This window comes from Felis catus, chromosome B4, assembly GCF_018350175.1.
Source record: "Felis catus isolate Fca126 chromosome B4, F.catus_Fca126_mat1.0, whole genome shotgun sequence".
Lineage (NCBI taxonomy): Eukaryota > Metazoa > Chordata > Mammalia > Carnivora > Felidae > Felis > Felis catus.
The window spans coordinates 115,902,058-115,925,008 of NC_058374.1; the positions used below are offsets into that span (position 1 = coordinate 115,902,058).

At 46.9% G+C, this 22,951-nt stretch overlaps 2 protein-coding genes across 18 annotated transcripts in view; one reads left to right on the top strand and one right to left on the bottom strand.

The window, feature by feature from the left end:
- Window positions 1-22,951, bottom strand: part of TMCC3 (transmembrane and coiled-coil domain family 3) — a 329,016-nt gene that overhangs the window by 29,733 nt on the left and 276,332 nt on the right. For 14 of the 16 annotated variants that reach the window (XM_023257311.2, XM_045062164.1, XM_019835348.3 and 11 more), the window contains 3 exons: window positions 20,623-21,539; window positions 17,122-17,257; window positions 6,903-11,828 (listed from right to left, as the gene is read on the bottom strand). In XM_023257311.2, coding sequence (XP_023113079.1) covers window positions 11,526-11,828; window positions 17,122-17,257; window positions 20,623-21,539 — 1,356 coding nt within the window. In that variant the 3' untranslated portion in view covers window positions 6,903-11,525. Of the gene's footprint in view, window positions 1-1,886; window positions 2,584-6,902; window positions 11,829-17,121; window positions 17,258-20,622; window positions 21,540-22,951 lie in introns of those variants that run through there. The other 2 variants (XM_023257314.2, XM_023257310.2) reach the window with 2 other exon arrangements.
- LOC109501727 lies at window positions 366-11,126 on the top strand. Of its 2 annotated transcripts, XR_006600975.1 has the most exons (5): window positions 366-726; window positions 4,846-4,890; window positions 5,726-5,765; window positions 5,872-6,078; window positions 10,261-10,563. XR_006600975.1 is itself a non-coding variant. In XM_045062171.1 (4 exons), the coding sequence occupies exons 1-4, from the start codon at window positions 407-409 to the stop codon at window positions 10,628-10,630; spliced, it is 942 nt and encodes a 313-aa protein (XP_044918106.1). In that variant the 5' UTR covers window positions 378-406; the 3' UTR covers window positions 10,631-11,126. The 2 variants fall into 2 exon arrangements, 1 of the variants encoding a protein (XP_044918106.1); XM_045062171.1 differs by lacking the exon at window positions 5,726-5,765 and having other exon boundaries at window positions 378-726; window positions 10,261-11,126.

A 22,951-nucleotide genomic window follows, 5' to 3' on the forward strand; every position in this document is an offset into this window, starting at 1 on the left:
TGCCCGCCCCCCCCCCCCCACTCTCAAAAATAAATAAATAAACATTAAAAAAAAAAACCCAGAATGGTGAGGAAGGAAAGTAGCCCCACTAAGAGCTTCCATTTTTACAATTGAGGCTTTTGAGCTCAACGCCTCTGTTGAACACCACCCACGTGCTTGGCCCTCGGTGAGGTCCCAGGGCGGAGAGCCAGGTGGGTAGGATATGGCTCAGCCATGAGGAGCTCACCGTTTATTACAGGAGAGAGACCGACCCAAACATCTCCCAGCATTAGGATAAAGGTGTTCTCACAAAGCATTCCCTTGCAGAGAATGGTGAGGGGGGGGAACCCTGAGGGGGTCTGGAAGATCACAGGCAGAAGGGGGCGCTCGCGCACTGCCCGGGGGAGTGGCACTGCCAGCTGGGTTCATGGGGCCTGTGGGGAGTGGGAGGTGGGAGGATAGGACGAGGCCACGGAGCGCGGTTGGCTCTGGTACCCTGAGGACCTTCCCGGGCCCCACTCAGAAACTCAGACTCGACCCTGTGGGCAGTGGGGAACCACTGAGGGGTTTAAGCAGAGGGACAACGTGGTCCGATTTGCATTTTAGAAAGATCACACTGGCAGGCGCATGGGAGATGGCGTGGAGGGGGCGGGGGCGGGCAAAGCCGGACACCGGGCGTACCATTTTGGAGGCCGTTACAACTGTCCCGGGGAGAAATAATGGCGGCCGGAACCATGGCGGTGGCAGGTAGGGTAGACTGAAGTGGGCAGTTTGGGGGGTTACTTAGAAGGGAGAACTGGGGTTGCCTGGGTGGCTCAGCCGGTTAAGTGTCCAACTCTGGGTTTCAGCTCAGGTCATGATCTCGCTGTTCGTGGGTTCGAGACCCACTTTGGGCTTCATGCTGACCATGTGGAGCCTTCTTGGGATTCTCTCTCTCTCTCTCTCTCTCTCTCTCTCTCTCTCTCTCTCTGCCCTTCCCCTGCTTTCTCTCTCTCTCTCAAAACAAGTAAGTAAACTTAAAAAATATATAAGGGAGAACTGACACCACTTGGTGATGCTGGTGAGGAGGATGGGCAGCTCTGAAGTTTCTAGTTGGGGTAGGGGAGGGGGTGGCGGTGGTGCCTTTAATGGCAGAACAGAAAGAGCAGATTAAAAAAAAAATTTTAATGCCTATTTATTTTTGAGAGAGCGAGCCATGTGAACACACGCACTAGCGGGGGAGGGGCAGAGGGAGAGAAATGGGGACAGAGGATCGGACGTGGGCTCTGCACTGACAGCACAGATTCCCTAGGCGGGGCTCAAACTCACACGCTGTGAGTTCGTGACCCGAGCCGAAGTTGGACACTTAAGTGACTGAGCCCCCCAGGTGCCCTAGAAAGAGTGGATTTGATGCAAGGGCAAAAGAATGAGCTTGGCTGTATACTCTGAGGTGCCCTGCAGAGACCCATGTAGAAACAAAGGACAGGTAAGTAATTGGAAATATGGGTCTGTGGCTGAAAACAGAGGCAGCTACTCACTGCACGAGGTGGCGGTTATTAGTCAAGGGGATGGCAGCCGAATCGTGGGGGTCCGTACAGAGGTGAAGGGACACAGAGCAGCCGAGGAAAACCAGACAGTGGTCAAGGGGTAGCAGGAGACCGAGAAGAGGGGTGGCAGGGAAAGACTCAACGGGAGCACAACGCTCCAGGCTGTGATGTGGGTGCCAGAGGGGCAGACAGGTGTCGGGTCAGTTCTGGGGGCTGGATGAGGTTTTAGTAGATGAAGACGTCTTGGGAGAGAGGAGTGGAGACTATTTCTTTCTCGTTTGTTTTTCTTTTTGTTTATTTTTGAGAGCGCGTGCGCAAGGGAGGGGCGGGGGGGGGTGGGGGAGGGCGACAGAGGATCCGAAGCGGGTTCCGGGCCCGATAGCGCAGAGCCCGCTGTGGGGCTCGAACCCAATGAACTGTGAGATCATGACCTGAGCCACCCAGGCGGCCGGAGACTATGTCTTTAAAAGACGCGGTGGTGAAGGAGAAGAGAGATGAGGAAAGGCAGGATTCAGGTCACACGGGACCTGGTGACACAGGAGCAGGCAGGCAGGGGGCCTGCAATGACAGTGATGAAGGGGAGCGGCGGGGAGCTGCGGAGGGAAGTTAGGCAGGAGGAGTGGGCCTCCGTGAGGGAGAGCTAGTAGGGGAAGGGGGCTCCAGAAGGGAGTGTTGTCCTTGGCACTTGCTGTGGGGGAAGGCCCCAGGCCCCAGTGGGACCCACGGGCCTGGGCTCAGGTGCGGGGAGCAGCCGGCCTGAAAGGGGGGCAGGGGCGTGCCTGGGCAGGGGCCACGGGTGGGGGGTGCAGAGTGAGGAGCCCGCAGGGGAGGCCGCGTGTGCGCTCAGGGCTCAGCATCCTGCCGAGGGGTTACTCACTGCTGACTCAGACCCAGGTGCTCATTTGCATGTTGTTCATGTCAAGCCAAAATGAGCAGGGATACCAGGGGGGCATCGCATCCCCTTTCTGAACAGAACCGCCCCAGATCTTCGAAGCGCTCCTGCTGCGGTGCTGAGTCTCTGTGACTTAGACATATTTCCTTTGTAAAGGGCTCTGTTCAGTCCTGCCCACGTGGCTGTCTGCGAAATGGAGCGGAGGGGGAAAAAAAACCACTCAGGAAGTTCATTTCCTCCTTAAGAACATGGAGGTAAAATTTAATTTTAGGTTGAATGCTCCGAGCACGGCCCTTCCCGCTGCCAAATATTTTCCCTTATCATCTACCTCCTCCCCCAGAATGTAACCAGGACGGGAACACTGTTTTGTATGCCTGTGCCTAGAACGGTGCCCGACACACGGTAGGTGCTTGACAAACACAGGACGTGACTGAACGTCTCGTTCCAAGCACTTTCTCTAAACCTTGCAGCCCTTAGGCACCTCACAGTTTAGGAAAGACTGACTCTGAGAGGTTAAGCATTTCCCTAGGTCAGGGCACCTGGGTGGCTCAGTCAGTTAAGCGTCTGACTCTTGGTTTCGGCTCAGGTCATGATCTCATGGTTCATGAGTTCGAGCCCCGTGTTGGGCTCTGTGCTGACAGCATGGAGCCTGCTTGGGATTCTCTCTCTTCTTCGCTCTCTGCCCCTCCCTCCCACTCTCTCTCTCTCTCTCCTTCAAAATAAATAAACTTAAAAAAAAAAAAGCCATTTCCCTAGGTCAATCAGACTGCAGGGAAGGGGCAAGTCCCTACCATTTCAAGCAGGACTTCCCGCATGTGCAGCAATAGTTCAAAAACTACTTATGAGTTTATTAGGTGACTACTCCTGTGAAACCTCTTCATGCTAACCCAACTCTGACAAGAACATCCCCGACAAGAACAAGCAAATGGACTGATTTCCACTCAAATATAAATAGCTTCCAAGGGGCTGAAATGCTCTGGCCAGCTGACTAGCTCAGTCTGTCCCAGTAGGTCAGGCCTACTAAGGAAGCCAGACCCCCCCCATCCCCCCAGTGGCTAGGAGCCCAAGCGGAGTTAAGTACTCTCGGGGAGACCGTGAACCAGCCCCATGAACTGGACACACAGAAGGCCCGTGGCCATTGGCCAGTCGGGGTGCCTGCCTCCACCAGGGCCAACGGCACACTGCTGGCCACTGGCCACCTAATGGGAGAGCCAGCCACCAGCCTTCAGCCCCCTTGTGTCCTTCCAGCTCTTCCTTTCAGGGAAAATACTTGAGCGACCGAACGATACTTAGGCGAAAATACTGAAAATACTCAAGCGACTGACTCATTCCAGCTCCATACCGGTTTTCGTCGATGCTCTCAGATAATTACATATTGTTGACGAGGGGAAACCCTACACATTGCAGGAAGTCACCTCGCAACAATTCTGACCGTAGTGTCTGGGGAAAGGCACCTCTCTGTGAATCCGGGCCTGTGTTTGGGTCCCTGCTGGCTTGAGCCACTACGCAGGGCGGTGTATGTGTCCTGGCTCTGACCTAAATTTTGGGTGTCTATCTTGTATTTCTGTTCCCTACAGCTAGAGGGCTTTGATTTCAAACCACAGGGGGAGCATGATGAGCAAATAGCTGTCAAAACCATTTTGGGGCGGAAACAGCCAATGGAAGGTTCGGTCAGCATCACTGCTTGTAAGGGGACAGTCCAAGAATCAGAGAAGAATCCAGGCCCCTGAGAGTTTCTTCGGTAAATGGAGTCCCTTAACTGTTAGTACAGGCTTTGTTCCTTCTTCTTTTTTTTTTTTCCCTCTACTACTTAGTAGCTTATTTTCAAGCAGAACAGGGGGAAAAAAAATCCAATCTCCAACGCCTGGGCCAGAGCAGAGTAATCACCAGCAAAACAGCTGTTAACATGGCTGACGCTCAGTCCTATTAACTGCTTTAGTTAAGTTAAAGGACTGGCAGGAGAGAAATTCTGGCTGGCTGAGCAAGGAAAAACATTTCAGAGGTAAGTCACCAAAGACAGTAGCAGATGTCATGGAGCACAGAGCAGAAGCTACCAGGGACTTGACCGTCTCAAAGCAAAGCAAAACAGCTGATAAATACTCAGCCAAGCCAACTGCCAATTATACAAGAACCTCAGAAGCCAGAGAGGGTGTGAGTTTATTTTATTATTTTTTTTACTAAAAAAATTTTTTTTAATGTTTGTTTTTGAGAGGGAGACAGACAGAGACAGAGCATGAGTGGCGGGGGGAGGGGGGTGGGCAGAGAGGGAGAGGGAGACACAGAATCCGAAGCAGGCTTCAGGCTCTGAGCTAGAGTCCGATGTGGGGCTCGAACTCACGAACCGTGAGATCGTGACCTGAGCTGAAGTTGGATGGTTAACCGACTGAGCCACCCAGGCGCCCCTAGAAGCTTCTTTAATTAATAGTTCACCATTCTCTTCATCCACAGATCCGTCAGCCCACGTCTCTTCAAAGATCTAGGATGTTGCTTCAGGTAACTGCCCTCACCACAGGGAGCCAATCATGCAAACATGTAAATGTACGATTTGCAACTATAGCACTGTTGCAGTCTTAGGGTTACAAGTGGCTCCTAGGGTTCACAGGAGCCGGGAGCTAGTGAGCTAGAGAGCCAGTCGTTCAACCCCTTTTATTACGGCGCAGGGTCATGGCGACCAGGATAGGCTCCAGAGTGACGCGAGTGTGGGGCTGAATAGACAGTCCTGCCATTGCTCGTGGCGTGATGCTGCTAGTCATGTAGCCACTCTGAGCCTGTTTCCCCATCTGTGAAGCAGGGATAATAGTCCCTCACTTAACGGGTGATGGAAAAATTACATGTGATCTAACAGGCAAAGCCTTTGGCACACAGTATCGTACCCAGCAAATGCTCAGAGAATGGGAGCTGTTCTCCCACGTCTATGAAGGCCCAGAAAGGTGCTGTTGGGTATCGCCATGTGGGTCCTATAAATTTCTACATCTCACGGTCATACCTACTAGAAAGTAACTTTGTAAGGAGAATTTGCAGATAAGAAAAGCTATTATGTAACGTTGTTAGGCTGTAACTTTGTCAAGTTGTGGCTATGAACATCCTCAGGCATTTGAGGATGAACACATTTTTTCTGTTAGGAGTCCATACGTTACTCAAAATCAGAGAGCACTGCTTTATCCCACAGCATTAGTATTGTTCAGTATTAGCTAGAACCCACTAAACTTTTCTTCCATCTCCATCTCTTTTTTAAGGAAATACAGACTTAGTAAAGCGACATTTGGGACTATGCTGGGCTGGACACACATGTACTGTAATCACTTCCGTGTTGTCTTTACCTCTTCAGATATCAGATAACAACGGGTGTGAAAACAACAGTGGACCCTGTAAGATTTCCAGAGTCCCATGCACTGTTTTCTAGGGCAGGGAATGGGCTGATCTATTACGGGCTCTCCCATCATCTAAGAGCTCTAGTTCTTTTGTCCGTACAAGGCGGTTACTGCATGACCGGGAAATTGCTCACGGCCTGCAGTTGACTGGAAGCAGAGGGCTAACCAGGCAGGATCAGAAGCAAAAGCAACGAGAATCCCGACTCCCTCCTTCACCAGCGATGACCTTGGGAAAAGCACGTGTGTCTGACCTTCAATTCCGTCTATATAATGGGGATGACGGTGTGCCCACATCACAGGACTGGTTCAGGTGAGTTACTGCACTATAAAAGGAAGGTGCTTTGTAAACACCAGAGCACCAAACGAGAAACCCCACCAACCAGACTGCTTCAGCCAGAGGACTCTGCTCACCGTGCTCTGGTCGTGTGCACACCCGAGCAGCGTCCGCAAGGCCTCTCACTCCAGCTCATCATGTCCTCAGCATCCTCCCACATCCCCCCTTTCCATAGCACCGGGACACCTTTCCTAGCATTCCAAGCACTGTGAAGAAACAATCCTTCTCTCTCCCACACATCACACACCAGCAACTTTCTATGGAAGAGACGTCAGTTAGTTTAAAAATTTATTACAGGTGGTGGGGCCGGGGGGAGGGACGAATAGGTGAAACACAGAGGAATTTTAGGGCAGTGAAGCTATTCTGTGTGTTACTTAGTAGTATGGTCGACACACCCCGTTATATATATATATATATATATATATATATATATATATATATATATATATATATATATATATATATTTGTCTATTCCCATGGGACGTCAAAGAGTGAACCCTTGTGTAACTATAAAGTCATGAGTGATAATGATGTGTCAATGTAGGTTGTAGGCCGTCATTTTAACAAATGTACCCTCTGGGTGGGTGGGGGGTGATAGGAGGGAGGCTATGCATGTGTGGGGCTTGGCAGGGGGCAGTATACAGGAAATTTCTGTACCTTCTGACCAGGTTTGCCATGAACCTAAAACTGCTCTAAAAAGTAAAATCCACTAAAAAATTGATTACACACACACACACACACACACACACACACACACACACACCCCTACTACTGAGATGGGCTCTGACAAATAAGAAAATGTAAGAAATCTAACTCTTTATTTAACATCAAAGCTAACATCAAGTGTTTATTTAAAAAAATAATGGCACCTGCTTTGAATAGGGTTGACAGTCTACGCAGAATTTACAATTTTAGGCTGACATGAAACTATATGGTATCTCACCAAATGGAAATTCTAGAAAAGACCTCACAATAAACATTCTAGTTTCCATTTTCAGAACTGCTAACTACGGCCTAAACATAAACACAGAGCACGTTTTGTTGAAACATTTCTCTTAGGACAAACACAGGAGACATGTTTTAAATAAATTAAAATTGCAACACATCAATTACTCCTAAAACAATCAAGGTACATTACTTTCCAGCTTCTTATAAACAGAGAATTGTACTGACTTTAGAAAATTATAGGTTAGTTCTGCTTTTTATCTTCTGGGTGACCAAACTCTTGTTCACTGTACCTTCTTTTAGCTTCCTAACCATTTTTGATGTAAATGGCCAATATTATTCTTTTCAGTGATTTATCCTTTTAGACCAACTCCTTCCTTAGCACGTGTGTTAAACTTCTTGAAACATTTCTCTCCAGCTAAAGCCCTGAATCTTAAATGCCATTTCACCCTACTCCTGGCTCACTCCTCAAAATTATAGAAATATGCAGTAGAGGTTGTTTAATCACACATGCTCATTTTAATAAGCATACCGAAATGCTTTTCCAAACCAATACAATCATACTTAGATTCCATAAAAAGATGTTCCTATTTGATGCAAAACAATTTGGTATTTCAACTTCAATCCAAAAGGACAATAATAATTAGTTGCTTGAGGGACTCCAATTCCCATCACAGTTATTGATCCCATAATTAAACCTGATATGCTGGAGAAAAGGCAGGGCAGTAAACATACCTAGCAGGGCAATATTCCAATAAAAACAAGAGTGACAAAGTAGAAGGGCTAATTCCCACGGATGCTAATTGATGGAGAGGGATAACTGCGTTTGGGCCGTAATGGAAGCGGAGATCTCAGTCTGTCAACAGTTCATACTCATCACGTAAGCAAAACCACATGCTAGAAACCGGGGGCTGATCCTACTCTCTGTACAAAATCAGCAGTGGAGTACTTTTATTTACTGCTTCGCTGTGGTTTGAATTGGGGGGGGGGGTGGAGTTCAATGTTTTGTTCTGGCTTGATCATACTCAAAATGTAAACTGGGATAACTGATTCCAATACCCACATAAGAGGATTTTTAGATTTTTGTTTTGCCCTTAGCGAACTATCATTATCTTGGTGATCATGAAAATAGTATGTCACAAAAAAATCCTGTGCTAGAATGCAATATCCAGTATCTTTTTTTAATTTTCATGTTTATTATTGAGAGAGAGAGAAGAAAAACAAGCACGACTAGGGGAGGGGCAGAGAGAGAGAGGGAGACACGGATTCCTAAGCAGAGACGTCAGCACAGAGCCCAATGCAGGGCTTGAACTCATGAACTGCAAGATCATGACCTGAACTGAAGTCGGCACTTAACCGACTGAGCCACCCAGATGCCCCTGTATCTTAAAGCACTCAGTGTGCTGAGAGAGCAGGTGCCTGACCATCCCATGACGGGCTTCATCTTTACTACGAATGAAAGGTGGGGAAAGGGATTAGCGGACTTAAATGTAAATTAAATAACCAATTCCATGATATATCCCAGTTGGATCACTATTTTTAATTGAATAATGTATAAAATTTTACTTAATCTTACCCTTGTGCGGGAAAGGAAAGACAATGGGAGGGTTTATTCCTTAAGAGAGCAGTAAACCACAGAGGGTAAAGGTCTCCTTGGAGTGTATCAACTTATTAAAAAGCTTCATGAACTTTCAACAAGACTCTAAAATAAGCATGCCATGTAGGTTGAGCATACCCAAGTGAAAACAAAGTTATCTGACGTCTAGTGAGAACTGGTGGACGTACAGATTCTGTGCAAAAGAAGGCATGATCAAATGGGACGATTTAGACCCTAGATTTCAGAGCAGAGCCAGTTTCTAGCCGCTTCTGTTAACAGCTCCAGACTGGAGGGGGCAGAGTGTGTGGCTTTCCACTTCCTCCCCTACTTCTGCAGCGGAGAGGAGACACACGGATGCAGGTCTGGGAAGCGCCAAAGCGAATGTCGAGTGGAGCGTGGTGGCCAGTGAAGCTGGCCCACGTCCTGGGTCCTCCCCTGCAACCCTTAACCTCAAAGGGCTAGAAATCTCTCTCCCTCTCTCTAAAAAGTAACAGCAGTATCTACATCCGCCGCAACCTCTGGCATTTGCAAAGTGCCTCAGAAAGATGCGCAGAAATTGAGAGGCGCCCACCAGGACCCAGGGGTGGAAGCTGCATCCAGCCCTCAGCCGAATGGAGACTGACGCCCACAGGGGAAGGAGAATGCTGGCCATTAAAATACAGAAGCGAAAGAAAGCACACCGTTCTTTCTCCCTCCCATCCCTGGATCTGGAACTCTTTTCTGTCCCCTGGGTTTGACGGATCACAGTGTATTTACAGCCAACTTGGCAGAACAAGGGCGAGTCTGATGGTGGAAGGGGACACGGCCATGAGATGGGGGTAGGGCTGCTGACTCTGTCCTCCCTGAATCCAAGATGCTTAACAGCCAAAGATTTCATGAAATGATCGTTACTGTTTCTAAGAAGCTTGAGTCCAGAATTAGATAGTGGGGACAGTTGAAGAAGTTTGTGAATTTACTAAAACCACTGAACTGTCAAGTTAAAAGAAGAAAGCTTGAGTTGTCTAAGTCTCACACACGCTGGACTTGTACCAAATGCTCGACTGTTCCACTCTCTCAAACCATGGCGCACTGTCACATTTTTTTTTTTTCAGGAGATTTCCCCAAGAGCAGCTGTTCGCAAAATATTGCACTTAATTTAAATCCAGGCGATTTGATGTTTTCTGGAAGAAAATGTACACTAACATACATCTTTACGCCTTCAGAGAACAGAGCGGATGGCAGGAGGCAGGACTGAACAGCCGTTTCCATTAAAATCTTCTAACTTCGGGGCACCTGGGTGGCGCAGTCGGTTAAGTGTCCGACTTCAGCCAGGTCACGATCTCGCGGTCTGGGAGTTCGAGCCCCGCGTTGGGCTCTGGGCTGATGATGGCTCAGAGCCTGGAGCCTGTTTCCGATTCTGTGTCTCCCTCTCTCTCTGCCCCTCCCCCGTTCATGCTCTGTCTCTCTCTGTCCCCAAAATAAATACACGTTGAAAAAAAAAAAAAATCTTCTAACTTCATTTTCAGTAGGTACAGAGAGAAAGAGACTTAAAGGGGAGTATCATCTGGGCTGAAAGTAGTGAGTAGAATCCCTCAAACAGGTTGAGGATGTTAACTTCTGAATGCTTTCACCTCAGGGGAAGAAGTGCGGCCCCTCTATTACCTGGCCCCTCTATTACCTGGGATCTCAGGAAGATCCCGAGAGATGACAGACAGCCTTCGCGTGGACACTGGATCAATCTATGTGATTCCGGCTGGTCTCACAGGGTCATAAGAGGACCTTCTCAGTCTCCATCCAGGTCGACTGCTCCCCCTGATCCGACTGCCACCCCATTAGACCACACATCCTATTTCCCTCCTGCTTCCAGAGCGCCTACCTCAGTGCACTTTCGCTTTATAAAAGTACAATTCTGTTGTCGTAAAGAAAAACAAAAACCCCACGACACGAGCATCATTTGTTTTCATTTGTGGAGTGAGATTTGCGATCCCTCGCAAGCCAGGGAATAGAGTGAATCACATCCTCACAGGGGGTCTATCACAATTAAGATGTGCTGAAATACAAACCTCCAGAGTAGTGCTTACTGGACCCTGATGTTCAAGCCATGGCTTGATGTGGGATTTGGAAGAATTTCTACATGCTTGAAGGCAAGGCATTCAACGGCCACTTCAGATAAAATCAACGTGTGGCTCCCTGGATGTTAGAAGGTGAAAGCCCCACTCATAAATCTTCGCATCTTACCATTTAAAGTGCAAGACAAAACATCTAAGTTAGACGTCTGATGGATCAACAGGCGTGTCGTAAGATTTCCGTGTTACTTGTGAGTCACGCACGACTGACCGCTATAGACACTGGGAACAGGTGGGGCCTAGGGTCCTCTGGACAAGTGGACTGGATGACACAGGATTTTCTGTACTTTCAAAGGCCACGAGGGTTCACCGTGGCCAATGCGCGTACTTCCCCTCCCCAAGTGCTGCTACATCCTTGCTGCTAACAGGACTCAGGGAAAAAATGCAACCACAAGCAACAGTGAAGCTCGACTGTGAGAGAGACTTAAGAGAGAGACAGAGACTTAAAATCCCTTTTCTTCTGGATCATTAATTATGTCAAATGCTCAATAACCAGAGGCTGGCCATGCTGGGCTAGTCAGGTGGGCAGAAGATCTGGTGTGATTAAGGCAGTGAGCGACGTGGGGAGAGCTCTGAAACAGATTCATATTCGCTAAGGATGGGGACTGAGCCGGCAAGTACTACCGTGTGGAGGGAACTGTAGTTATTTACAATGCACAGCCCAGGCCTGGTCACCTCTAGTCAGCACAACCCCGTTCATTTGAAAATTTGGTAGGATGCACAGTTTTCTTTAAAACATAAATCTGAAAGAACCTGAAGACAGGAACCCGCGGCTTCATCTGGGTATTATGATCCTTTCTATGGCACACAGAATATGGTCCCAGTTTTTACAAAATATCGCAAGAAGAGTCACGGCGAAGAAAGTGCCGAGAATGTGGAAGCGGCTCTTCATCATGGGCGAGACAAACTTGGCAATGGTAGACACACACACTAGGATGACAGTCATGAAGGCCAGGATCACGTTTATGCACCTCCCCAGGAGCACTTTGGCATTCACGGTGTCTGTCTGCAGGACTTGCTGCTCTTGCTGGTGGAGCTCCAGCTTAGAAATGCGAGTCTGGCAGGATTCCAAGGCTTCCTGTGGGCAAGAGGGAGAGCAAGGGTCACACGCTGTCGGGACCATGGGCAACACGTGAGCACATGCTTGGACGTGCGCGGAAGCTCCCTGGCTCAGGACACTCGATGCTGAGGCAGCTTCCAACAGCCAAGCTGACGGCGATGATGATGACAAAGAAGGGAAACGAGAATCCCAAGGCTCATTTATTCTGTTATTCACGGACAGAACGAACAACCATAAAATACCATAAACGGGGACTTACGGTTAAGTATTTTGAAATAAAGCACATAAACTACTGGCATCCGTTGGTATCATCAGGACCAAACCAGAGGAGGGGTAGGCCACTGTGGGACAGGCGACTACCCCCCGCCATGGAGTAGGTGGTACCTATTTCCACTGCTCAGTGGATGTATGCATCCACTTCTATAGACTGTGGAGGATGAAGGGAGAAGGATGGGGACAGGACTGACCACGGGCGACTCGGCTGTCACTTGCTCTCTGAATGCTGTTACTCAGGACACTATCCGCTGCTGCACATCCTTCCCAGAGCTCGTTCTTTCTAAGGCTTCAATCGCTAAGACACAGAGGACCCCAAGTGTCTCTCTGGCCAAGTCACCTCCTCTGAGTTTGACTCATGTATCTACATGGCTCCTTGACATCCCCCTCTGAGCTTCTCAGCAGCACCTGGAATGCAACATGTCCAAGTGCGGATTCACATACCGCACCCTCTCCTGCACCTGCCGTCGGTCCTGCTTCCCTTCTGGTGCTCCTTTCCTCAGAAAACAGCACCTGGCTCGGCCGGTTCCTCCCACCAGACACTCATTTCCGCTAATCCGTCCCCCGCCCTGTCGATGCGACCTACAGCATCTATCTTTAGGGGCCCATTTCTCTCCCCTCCCAGTCTCCACCCCCGCCTGCCCCGCTCACCATGCTCTGGCCATGCTGGCTTTTTAAAGTTTGGAAAAGGAGCATGTTCGGGGCCTTTGTACATGCATATACTGTGCCTGAAACGTTTGGTTCCCCACTCCCTCCCCTCCTCACCGGTGGATCTCCCTCCCCTCTCAGGTCCCACCTGGGAAGCCGTCCCAGCCCCATCGGACGATGTGAAGTTTCCCCCAGCCCTCTCCCCCAACCAGAAGACCACAGCTGCACAAGGATGGGGACTAGGCCACCCGCTGTTACCCCAGCAAAGGGCCGGCCATGCTGCGGGGAGCAGACGGGCACCAGGAAGGAGGCATGAGGCTCATGAGAGGAAACTCTGTGCCTCTTGGGAGAACAGGACCTGACTAGAGGTGGTACAACGAGCCCCTTTTCAGTTCACCAGCCTACTGTCTAACTCGTTTACCAACATGTGCTTGCTTGGTTACAACACAGCCATCTTGTCAGGTTTTAAACAACCATAACAGCTGTAACACCGATTCGCTTTTCTTCCGCTGAATATACTCTATGGGCCAAAGAACAGAGTTCTCTGTTACTATAGTAACTTTCATGACATGGGTTACCAACAGAGAAGGTAAAACTCCTTCAGATTTTCACATTCTAAAAAAGCGCTGGCTTCCTAAAAGAGCAGGCACGTGCCCCAGAGATCACGAATTCTTTTCAACTATTTGAGCTCACGGTCTCCTCTTTTTTAGACGCGGCAGGGAAAAGCGGACAGAACAAGACAAAAGACCAACATTTTTGGCAAATTCATTCATCTTTAATTGGGTACACACGTTACATATATAAACAGACTAATCCCAGAACTGAATTCCTTGGAACTGCTATCAAATTTTTTACCAGAAGAAAGATCCAAGAAAATTAAGTAGTGAGTTGCAAGGAATTTTAGTTACAGCACCCACTAAGTGATGGCCCCATGATTCTTAGCGCTTCTTTGGATCCAGTGTTTAACTTAACTGGGGACAAGGACAGAGAACTGAATTATCCTTAAGCCTATTTTAATTGGGAATTCTAATAAAACAAAACTCAATTTCTTAAAACAGTAAAACCCTTGCCTCCCTGTGGACAACAGCCACCCTCACCTGTAGCAGCTCTTCCCACTGTAGAACCCTGCCTGTACGAACAAACAAACGCGAACTGAAGACGAACTTGAGCGGGCCCGATTGTGAAAAGCCCCGAGGAACAGGGCTCCTCACCAATAGAACAGAAAACACGGCCGGCATTTATTTTTTGACTGCCTGCTATGCGTCAGGAAGATTTAAGCACTTTATATATATTATCCATTTAATCCTCCCGACAGCCTTTTGAGGTGAAGCTCACTGATGAGATTTCCATTTTACAGATGAGGAAACTGAGGCCCAGGGAGCTAACTTATCCAGAGTCACACGGTAAGCGGTAGAGCCAGGACGCTCACTGTCTGAACAAAGAAGACTCCATAGTCACACACACAGATGTCCTCTTTGCTTTTGTGAGCTGGAGACGAGATCAGAAAAATGTTCAAATGAACTACTCTGTATAGTGAAGCTCGCTTTCTGAAGTCCCTCACTTTACTTACTCGTTCATCTTTAAAGTATGTTTTTTTTAAAAAAAGAAAAGGAAAAAAGAACACTAACCCAAACTATCCCCTAAATAAGAAAACCACATATTTAGACATAATCCAGTGGCATCCCAGACACGTTCTAAAAACAGAATGTTTTAATAAAACTGACTGCACTGTTCGCCCTGCAACACTTAACGTTTAAATGGCTCACATTCTTTAAACCAGTCAATGGTGATGCTAAGTCTCCTAACCCAGAGCAAGGGCAAAACCCAAAACCTCCCTAGTGTCTCCCACACCTCGGTCCTCAGAGGTAGAAGGTTTCCCACCAGCCCCGCCTGATGCTCTGGATCCCAGAAACATCCAAGTAGATGCCTGGGATTGGCATAGACTCACAGCCTGCGACACAGAGAAGAACAAAACGTGGGCAGCTGAAACTCCAGCTCACACACTGTGGGGGAAAAAAAAAATCTCCCTTTATATGTTTCAGTTTTCTCCCTCATAAAGTATGGCTGCAGAAAATCACCACTGCCTACAAAGACAAGTCGTAAAAATGGAGCTGAGCACTACTTGGAGTGTGCTTTCTTGCTTTTTAATTATTTTTTTTTTGTAAAGTTTATTTATTTTGAGAGAGAGAGAGAGAAAACAAGTAAGCATGAGTGGGGGAGGGGCAGAGAGAGAGGGAGACACAGAATCTCAAGCAGGCTCTTTCCTGTCAGCCCAGAGCCCGACGCGGGGCTCGAACTCACAAACCGTGAGATCGTGACCTGAGCTGAAATGAAGAGTCAGACGCTTAACTGACTGAGGCACCCAGGTGCCCCTACCTTTTTGCTTTTTTAAAAAAGATTATGACGGTCCCTGGGTGCCTCAGTCAGTTAAGCGTCTGACTCTTCATTTCAGCTCAGGTCACGATCTCACGGTTTGTGAGTTCGAGCCCCGCGTCAGGCTCTGGGCTGACAGGAAAGAGCCTGCTTGAGATTCTCTGTCTCCCTCTCTCTCTGTCCCTCTCTCCCTTTCTCTTTCAAAAATAAATAAACTTTAAAAAGAAAAAAAGAAGATCAATAGGAATGTAAATTGCTGCAGCCACTATGGAAAACAATATAGAAATTCCTTAAAAAATGAAACCTAGAACTCCCTATGATCCAGCAATTCCACTTTTGAGTATATACCCGAAAGAAATGAAACCAGTTTCTAGAAGAGAACCCCCATATTCACAGCAGCATTATTTATAACAGCCAAGCCACAGAATAACCTGAGTCCATTAACAGATGAATAAGGAAATGTGGTACACATATACAAATGGAATATTATGCGGCCATGTGTCACTTGTGACACGTGGATGGACTCTGACGGCATGATGCTAAGTGAGGAGTCAGACGGAGGAAGACAAACAAGCTGTATGATCTCACTTATATGTGGAATTGAAAAAACAAACACTCATAGAAACAAATAACAGATTGGTGGTTCCTAGAGGCAGGGGTGGAGGGTAGGGGAAATGGGTGAAAGTGGTCAAAAGGTCCAAACTTCTATTTGTAAGATGAGAATGTAATGTGTAACGCAGATGACTACAGTTAACAGTACTGTATTACATATTCGAAAGCTGTTAAGAGAGTAGGTCTTAAAAATTCTCATCGCAAGAAAACAATGTGTTAATTATGTGAGGTGATGGATGTTAACTCACTTAGGCGATCATTTTGCGCACGCTCGCTCGCGCTCTCTCTAAATATAAATCATTATGTTGTACACTTTAATGCAAAGTTGTATGTCAATTATCTTAGTGAAAGTAGAAGAAAAGAAAGAGACCCTCTAGTAGCAGGAAAAAAAAAAGCACTCAGGAAGACTAGGGCTGTTTCACTACAGTGCTGCCATCACATTAATCCTGAGACGTGCTTTTGTTTACACTGACTCAGCAACCCCTTCCTTCCTTCCATCCATCCATCCATCCATCCATCCATCCATCCATCCAGATCCTACCGATCGATCCCTGCCAAGTCCCACCCTTTCTGGACATTCGTTCACGTTCATTATTCAAGGACTGTCCACAAAACCTCATCCAAGTCACTTAAACTCTCTGCCTTAGTCTCCACAGCTGAGAAATGGGGAAAATAGTAAGAACTGCCCGAAAGGGTTATTGTAAGGAGGAGCTGGAGAGAGAAGGGAGACATGGCAAGTGCTCTGCTAATGTATGGTATATGGTATGCACTCAAGTCCTTGAAATTCTTACAAATATCCAAGCTATTCTTAGTCTACAGATGAGCAAACATATCCAAGACTTGCTCAGGGTCACATAACTGGTAAATGGCTGACCTGGGACTAAAATCTAGTATCTGACCGCAAAATGACCAACCGTCCCACCAGTTCATAGCTTGTTGGGCACTGTGTGTCTGAATCCTGTGGCTTTTACTGTCTGGATCACATAATTTGGCCCCTGTTCACGTTTGCTTGAGCCGTTTGGCAGGTTACCCAATCCTGACTCCCCATCTAGTCAGTAAGCTTCTTGAAGGCAAGGTTTGCCTCATATTTAAAAAGCTTTGCAATTTTGGTAGGGGTGGTGGAGGGGGCGGGGAGGGAGGAGAGGTTATAGGCGATGGGCTTGGGTAGATAATAAATATTTGTTAATCAAAATAACTACACAGAGACTAGCCTCTTTACTCAGTGACACCTAGAACACGAGCTAATGGGGTTAATAAGGTAGAGAATGTTTGTGCAGAGAAAACATTTTGCTGCACGTGCCAGGAATCCTGTCGGGTTTGTGGGATAATGCATTTAGAGTTCGCTGAACGACTTAAAGGCTGGGAAGAGCCCGCGTTGAGTGCCTGACGGCGAAGGGAACGGTACCTGGATGTCCCGTGAGCGCTCATAGGCCTGGTAGGCCACCTTCTCCTCGATGCTGGCCAGCTCCTGCTTCAGGTTGGCTGTCTCGTGCTGATGCAGATCCGTCAGGTCGTGCAGCTGGTCTTCCAGTCGCTCGTACCTTTGCAAAGACAGGAGCTGATTCTGAGCGTGACACTTCAAAGGTCTCCTGGTTTTCATTCCCCGGAAGACTATGCTTCCAAAAGAATACGTCCAGCTACAGGGAACATGCTTTTGGCTAACCGTGAATTCCAGCTAAAAGCACTGGTCTCTGTCACATTACCTTCTGCGTCCTCACTCCTGAGGTTTCACACACACCGAAGTTGGCTTCCCCACATCATCAGACAAGCTGAGAAATGGGGAAAATAGTAAGAATTGCCCAAAAGGGCTGCTGTAAGGAGGAGTTGCGGTGACGACACGACAGGCCTGATGCACTCACCAGTGCCGGTCAACAGACAGGGAGGGCTGTCTGGGGTCTGGCTCGAGACAAGGACCTACTGGTGTCCCCCCACCTCCCCGCCTTCTGCCTGCACAGCGCCTTCTGGTTCACAGGCATGGCTCTCAAGCCCAAAGAGCCCGTAAGGAAAGAACCAACTTCTACACTAGAGTTAACTCCATTTCCCAAGGCATACTCTGATTCTGAAAACATGCTTCAATTCTTGGAACTTAGTGCTGATAAAAACATTAAACTCATTAGAAATTATAGGGAGCCTGGGTGGCTCAGTCAGTTAAGCGGCCAACTTGTCATGATCTCAGGTCATGATCTCATGGTTTGTGAGTTCAAGCCTGGCGTTGGGCTCTGTGCTCCCTGCGTGGAGCCTACTTTGGATCTTCTGTCTCCCTTTTTCTGGCCCCTCCCCCACTCAGGCACTCCCTCTCCCTCTCTCTCTCTCTCAAAAATAAATAAACTTAAAAAAAAACATTTTTAAAGAAAGAAATTATAAATGACTTACAAGTGGCATTTCCAAAAGTCCAAATCTTAAGTAACGGAAGAACAAAGATTGTCATTCCCACCTCCCATTTCCCTCAAAGAAGAGGGATTTGTCTTATATTTGAAAACTTAGAATGTTTATTTGAAAACAGGAAGCACTATTTGGGTAATGCATTAGCCTGAAATGACTTCTATCAATGTCAGTGTTAGATGCTTATATAAGTCACCTGACAGAATCATATGAGAGAGAGACGGAGGGAGACAGATTATATGTCAATTATACTTCAAGAAAAAAAGTGAGATCAAAAAGTAATTTCATGCAGGGGTTCCTGGGTGGCTCAGTCGGTTAAATGTCCGACTTTGGCTGAGGTCATGATCTCACAGTTTGTGAGATTGAGCCCCATTTCGGGCTCTGTGCTGACAGCTCAGAGCCTGGAGCCTGCTTCAGATTCTGTGTCTCCCTCTCTCTCTCTGCCCCTCCCCCACACGCTCGCTCATGCTCTCTCTCTCTCTCAAAAATAAATACACTTTAAAAAAAGTAATTTAATGAAGATTTAATCATTATTCTCAGATAGGACTTCATAGGTACCCAATGTTGGCGTAAAAGCCTTTTAAAGATCTCTTACAGCAAACGATACAGTCAGAGGCTAACCCTTGGACAATCACAAACATAACTACACGACAAATGAGGAAACTACCCTAAATGTATAGAAGTGGGTATTTGTGAGTTGGAATAAAATTTGGATCTATAGAGTAGTATATCCCGAACTATTCAGATGGAACTGAAGTCAGGATTTTCTGGAAAACCTGTGACTCAAAAATAGTTATGTGAGAAAGACACTAGAGTCAAGGATGTATGCTGAAAGTTTTAAAAAATGGTTTCATAGAATATAAGAGCTGAAAAAAGCCATGTTTACAAATTAATACATTTAAAACCATTTTTGAGATATAAAGTATGTAAGTTAAATTTAAAGTTTAACCTTACAATATGTAATGGGCTTTTAATATTTTTTTAATTTTTAAAATTTTTATTTATTTTTGAGAGAAAGAGAGACAGCATGTGAGCTGGGCAGGGGCAGAGAAAGAGAGACACAGAATCTGAAGCAGGCTCTGGGCTCCGAACTGTCAGCACAGAGCCTGATGCAGGGCTTAAACTCACAAACCACCAGATCAGGACCTGAGCCAAACTGGATGCTTAACTGACTGAGCCACCCAGGTGTCCCATGGGCATTTAACTTTTTCTCTACATTTTTATAAGTTAACATGTTCGCTTTGACTAAAAACAAAAAACAAAACAAACAACCACAATTTTGGGGGCGCCTGGCTGGCTCAGTTGGTAGCAAGCATGTGATTCTTGATCTCAGGGTTGTGGGTTCAAGCCCCACGCTAGTACAGAGATTACTTAAAATCTTAAAAAAACAAAACAAAACAAAACAAAACAAACTTTGGGGAATCTTTTTACTGAGAAACAGTAGAAAATCACTTCTTATTAATATTTTTATTAATTAGTTATAGGCACATAAAATCTAGCCTATAAATAACTTTTAGAAGTAGCTAATATAGGGGTGCCTGGGCGGCGCAGTCAGTTAGGCATTGGACTCTTGATCTCGGCTCAGGCGATGATCTCATAGTTTGTGGGTTCGAGCCCTGCATGGAGCTCTGCACTGACAGCGTGGAGCCTGCTTGGGATTCTGTCTCTCCTTCTCTCTGCCCCTCCCCCACTTGTGCATGTGCTCTCTCTCTCAAAATAAATAAAAATAAACTTTAAAAAGATGAGCTAATACAAAAAAAATAAAATTAGCTAATATAATCCACAAGATTTGAATTTATACTTTACTCTTAAGATTTCTTTTGAAAACTCTTTATGGTGAAAAGTTTAGTGAGCAGAATATCGTACATAAAAAAAATGTACACTATATCAAAACTTGAAGATTAATGTGCCAAAGAAAATCTACCTTGTTGAACAATGCAGTGATTTCTTTTTAAAATGGTTATTTATTATTTTTGAGAGAGACAGAAACAGACAGCATATGCGTGCAGGGGAGGGGCAGAGAGAGAGGTAGACAGAGGATCCGAAGTGGGTTCTGTGCTGACCTGATGTGGGCTCAAACTCACAAAGCGTGAAATTATGACCTGAGCCGAAGTAGGACGCTTAGCTAACTGAGTCACCCAGGTTCCCCAGCCATACAATGGGTCATTTACTTGACAGTTATCATGGAGGAAAATAAAATACAGACCTATGAATTAGTGTAACAAAACTTTATGACAGAAGTCTACTGGAGCTTAAGAAGGAACTGCATGTGCACATGAGCTACAGACTATACAGCGACATTTTAACAGACTCACACAACTCTCTCTCAAGTATCAACCTGTACGTCACAAACTATAAAGTTTAGAATCACGAAGTATGGAAAACACTATTGATTTGCAATGTTTTTTTGATCCACATCCATATTCATGGAAAACACAACCATGAGCGTGTCACTTCCAAGCAATCTCTCTGCACTCAGTAGGTCATGCTTCTAGAAGAATTCCAAGAGAACAGTCTGACATACCTGTATCTTTCCTCTTGCAGCGTCTGAGAAATAAAACCGTATTCTCTCTTAAACTGCACCTTCAGCGCCTCGATGTCCTCGGCCAGCTGTGCCTGGGTGTCCTTGATCTCCCTCAGCTCCTCCAGGATCATGGTGAGCTTGCCCTGGCTGTCCAGCGTGCCGGCTCCGCTGGCCCCGAAGGACTGGTTCCCGTTACTGTCGGCGGAGCCCGACGTGCCACTCGAACACTCGTCATCGCTGCCGTACTTGGGTTTGTTCACAATGGTGGCGCTGCCCCCATAGGCCCGCGGACTCCCTTCAGGCCTAAATTCCTCCAGGGAATTTTTTAAGTGAGCGATGTTATCGGCGCTGCCAAACTTATTCCGGATCAGGTTGGCAAACTCCCTGGACTTATTGAAGACGAACACGGGCGGGGTGAGGGACACGCCCGGCATGCCCGATTTACCGCACTCCGTGCCGTGGGGAGCAGTTCGAGACTTCGCGTGGGCATCTTTCAGGGAGTGCGGCACGTCCTTCAGGTTGTCTTTGGCAATGTCCTTTGCGCTTCTGGAGGCTCCATTCTGCTCGATCTCCCTGAGCTTTCTATGATACTGTTCTAACTTCTTCTGGAGCTGGGCAATGGAGTGAGCGGACTTCTGATTCTTCTTCTCAAAGACTTGCTTGATGCGGCCCGCCTGCTGCTTGTCTGCGCTGTTGACTAGTTTCAGATACTCTGCAACATTGCCGTCGCGGGACGTCTGCTCGATTTTGATCTGCTCTGTCACCTTCAGAATTTTTTGTTTCAGGCTGTCCGCACTGAGTTTGACCTTGTGGAAGTCCAGGATGCCATCCGGTACGTCAAAGTTGAGGTTGGTGTCGGACCCCCCTCGGCGAATGTTCAGGGGCAGGCTTAGGGTGTTCATGTCATGTCGCTCTACCTGAAAGACACAGGGAGGAAGCACTTGAAGACTTGAAGGCAAAGGCACAGTTACTGTGATAGAATCTGGGCACACACTACAGGCATACTTCAGGTCCCAGATCTTTAAACTGCAAGTATTCCTAAGATAAAAACTCCCTACTATTCTCCCAGTTGAACAGAGGACAGCCCAACTCCTTCCTGCATCCATGTGTACTATGAGATTCAGGTTTCCCAGGGCTTCCGATGTTTTGTCTCATTACATGTAATTGTCAGTTGCCAGGGTGGAAAATGCATAATGGGACAAGGTTACCCTCAGTCCTAGTTTCCCCAAATGCCCAGGTAACTAGGGTGCCTGCCATGCTCCACGCACGGTGAATTTTGACACTGTGGGAAATGCATCCAGTTCAGACCTCAATCACTTAAGAAGAATGAGGGAAAAGTTCCAGCAGGTACATTCATCATCAACACAAGAAATTATTTTCTTACTGGAATCATTAAGCAGATGTGATGGGATAATATGATGCAAGATTAATTTTACTGACTAACGGGACAGTGTGTACAGGTGGAAATAACCCAACCACAACGGAAGTGATTAAAAAAAAAAAGAACAGCAAGTGATAATACCCTCTAAAATGGCTTTCTCACTCAAGGGCCACCTGGGGAAGAAGTGCAAGTATCACTGAGCACCACAGGTTTGTGCCGGGAAAGGGAAAGGGAAAGGGAAAGGGAAAGGGAAAGGGAAAGGGAAAGGGAAAGGGAAAGGGAAAGGGCAAGGGCAAGGGCAAGGGCAAGGGCAAGGGCAAGGGCAAGGGCAAGGGCAAAGGGCAAAGGGCAAGGGCAAGGGCAAGGGAAAGATGAAGGGAGCCTGGATGCCAGGTACCATGGATATGTGTCTTGTTTGATCCTACCATGCCAAGTAAAGACTATGTTAAACCCATGTATGTACAAACGGAGACATCAAGAGCCAGGATTTGAATTCAAGTCACCCTTATGGGGTTCTCTGTCTGTGTCAGGACACTCTACCAAGGTGTCCCCAAAGGACTAAAGACTAGCCTTTGCAGAGTCTGAACACAACCTCGAAAGATATGTAACCTCTAAACTGAAGCATCTGATTTGTCAAGTTAACTACCTCTTGATTAGAATAATCCCTTGATACAGAGTCTCACTGGAAACCAAATGGGAGACAATATTCAGCACAAGTTATTTTTTTTTAAGCAACAGTAGGCAGAAATAGCAAAATATTAATAAGATATTAACACATCTCACCCTGCCTAAGTGACCCAGACTCAAATGTGTTCATTTCCAACAATGAAGTATTAATACTCTGTCCCATGCACAATCCTGCCCAGTGCTTTCTCCCAGAGAAGGGAGCCCAATGGCATAGTGGGACACAATCCCAGGCTGGTGAGTCAGTCCTCCTACACAACTTAC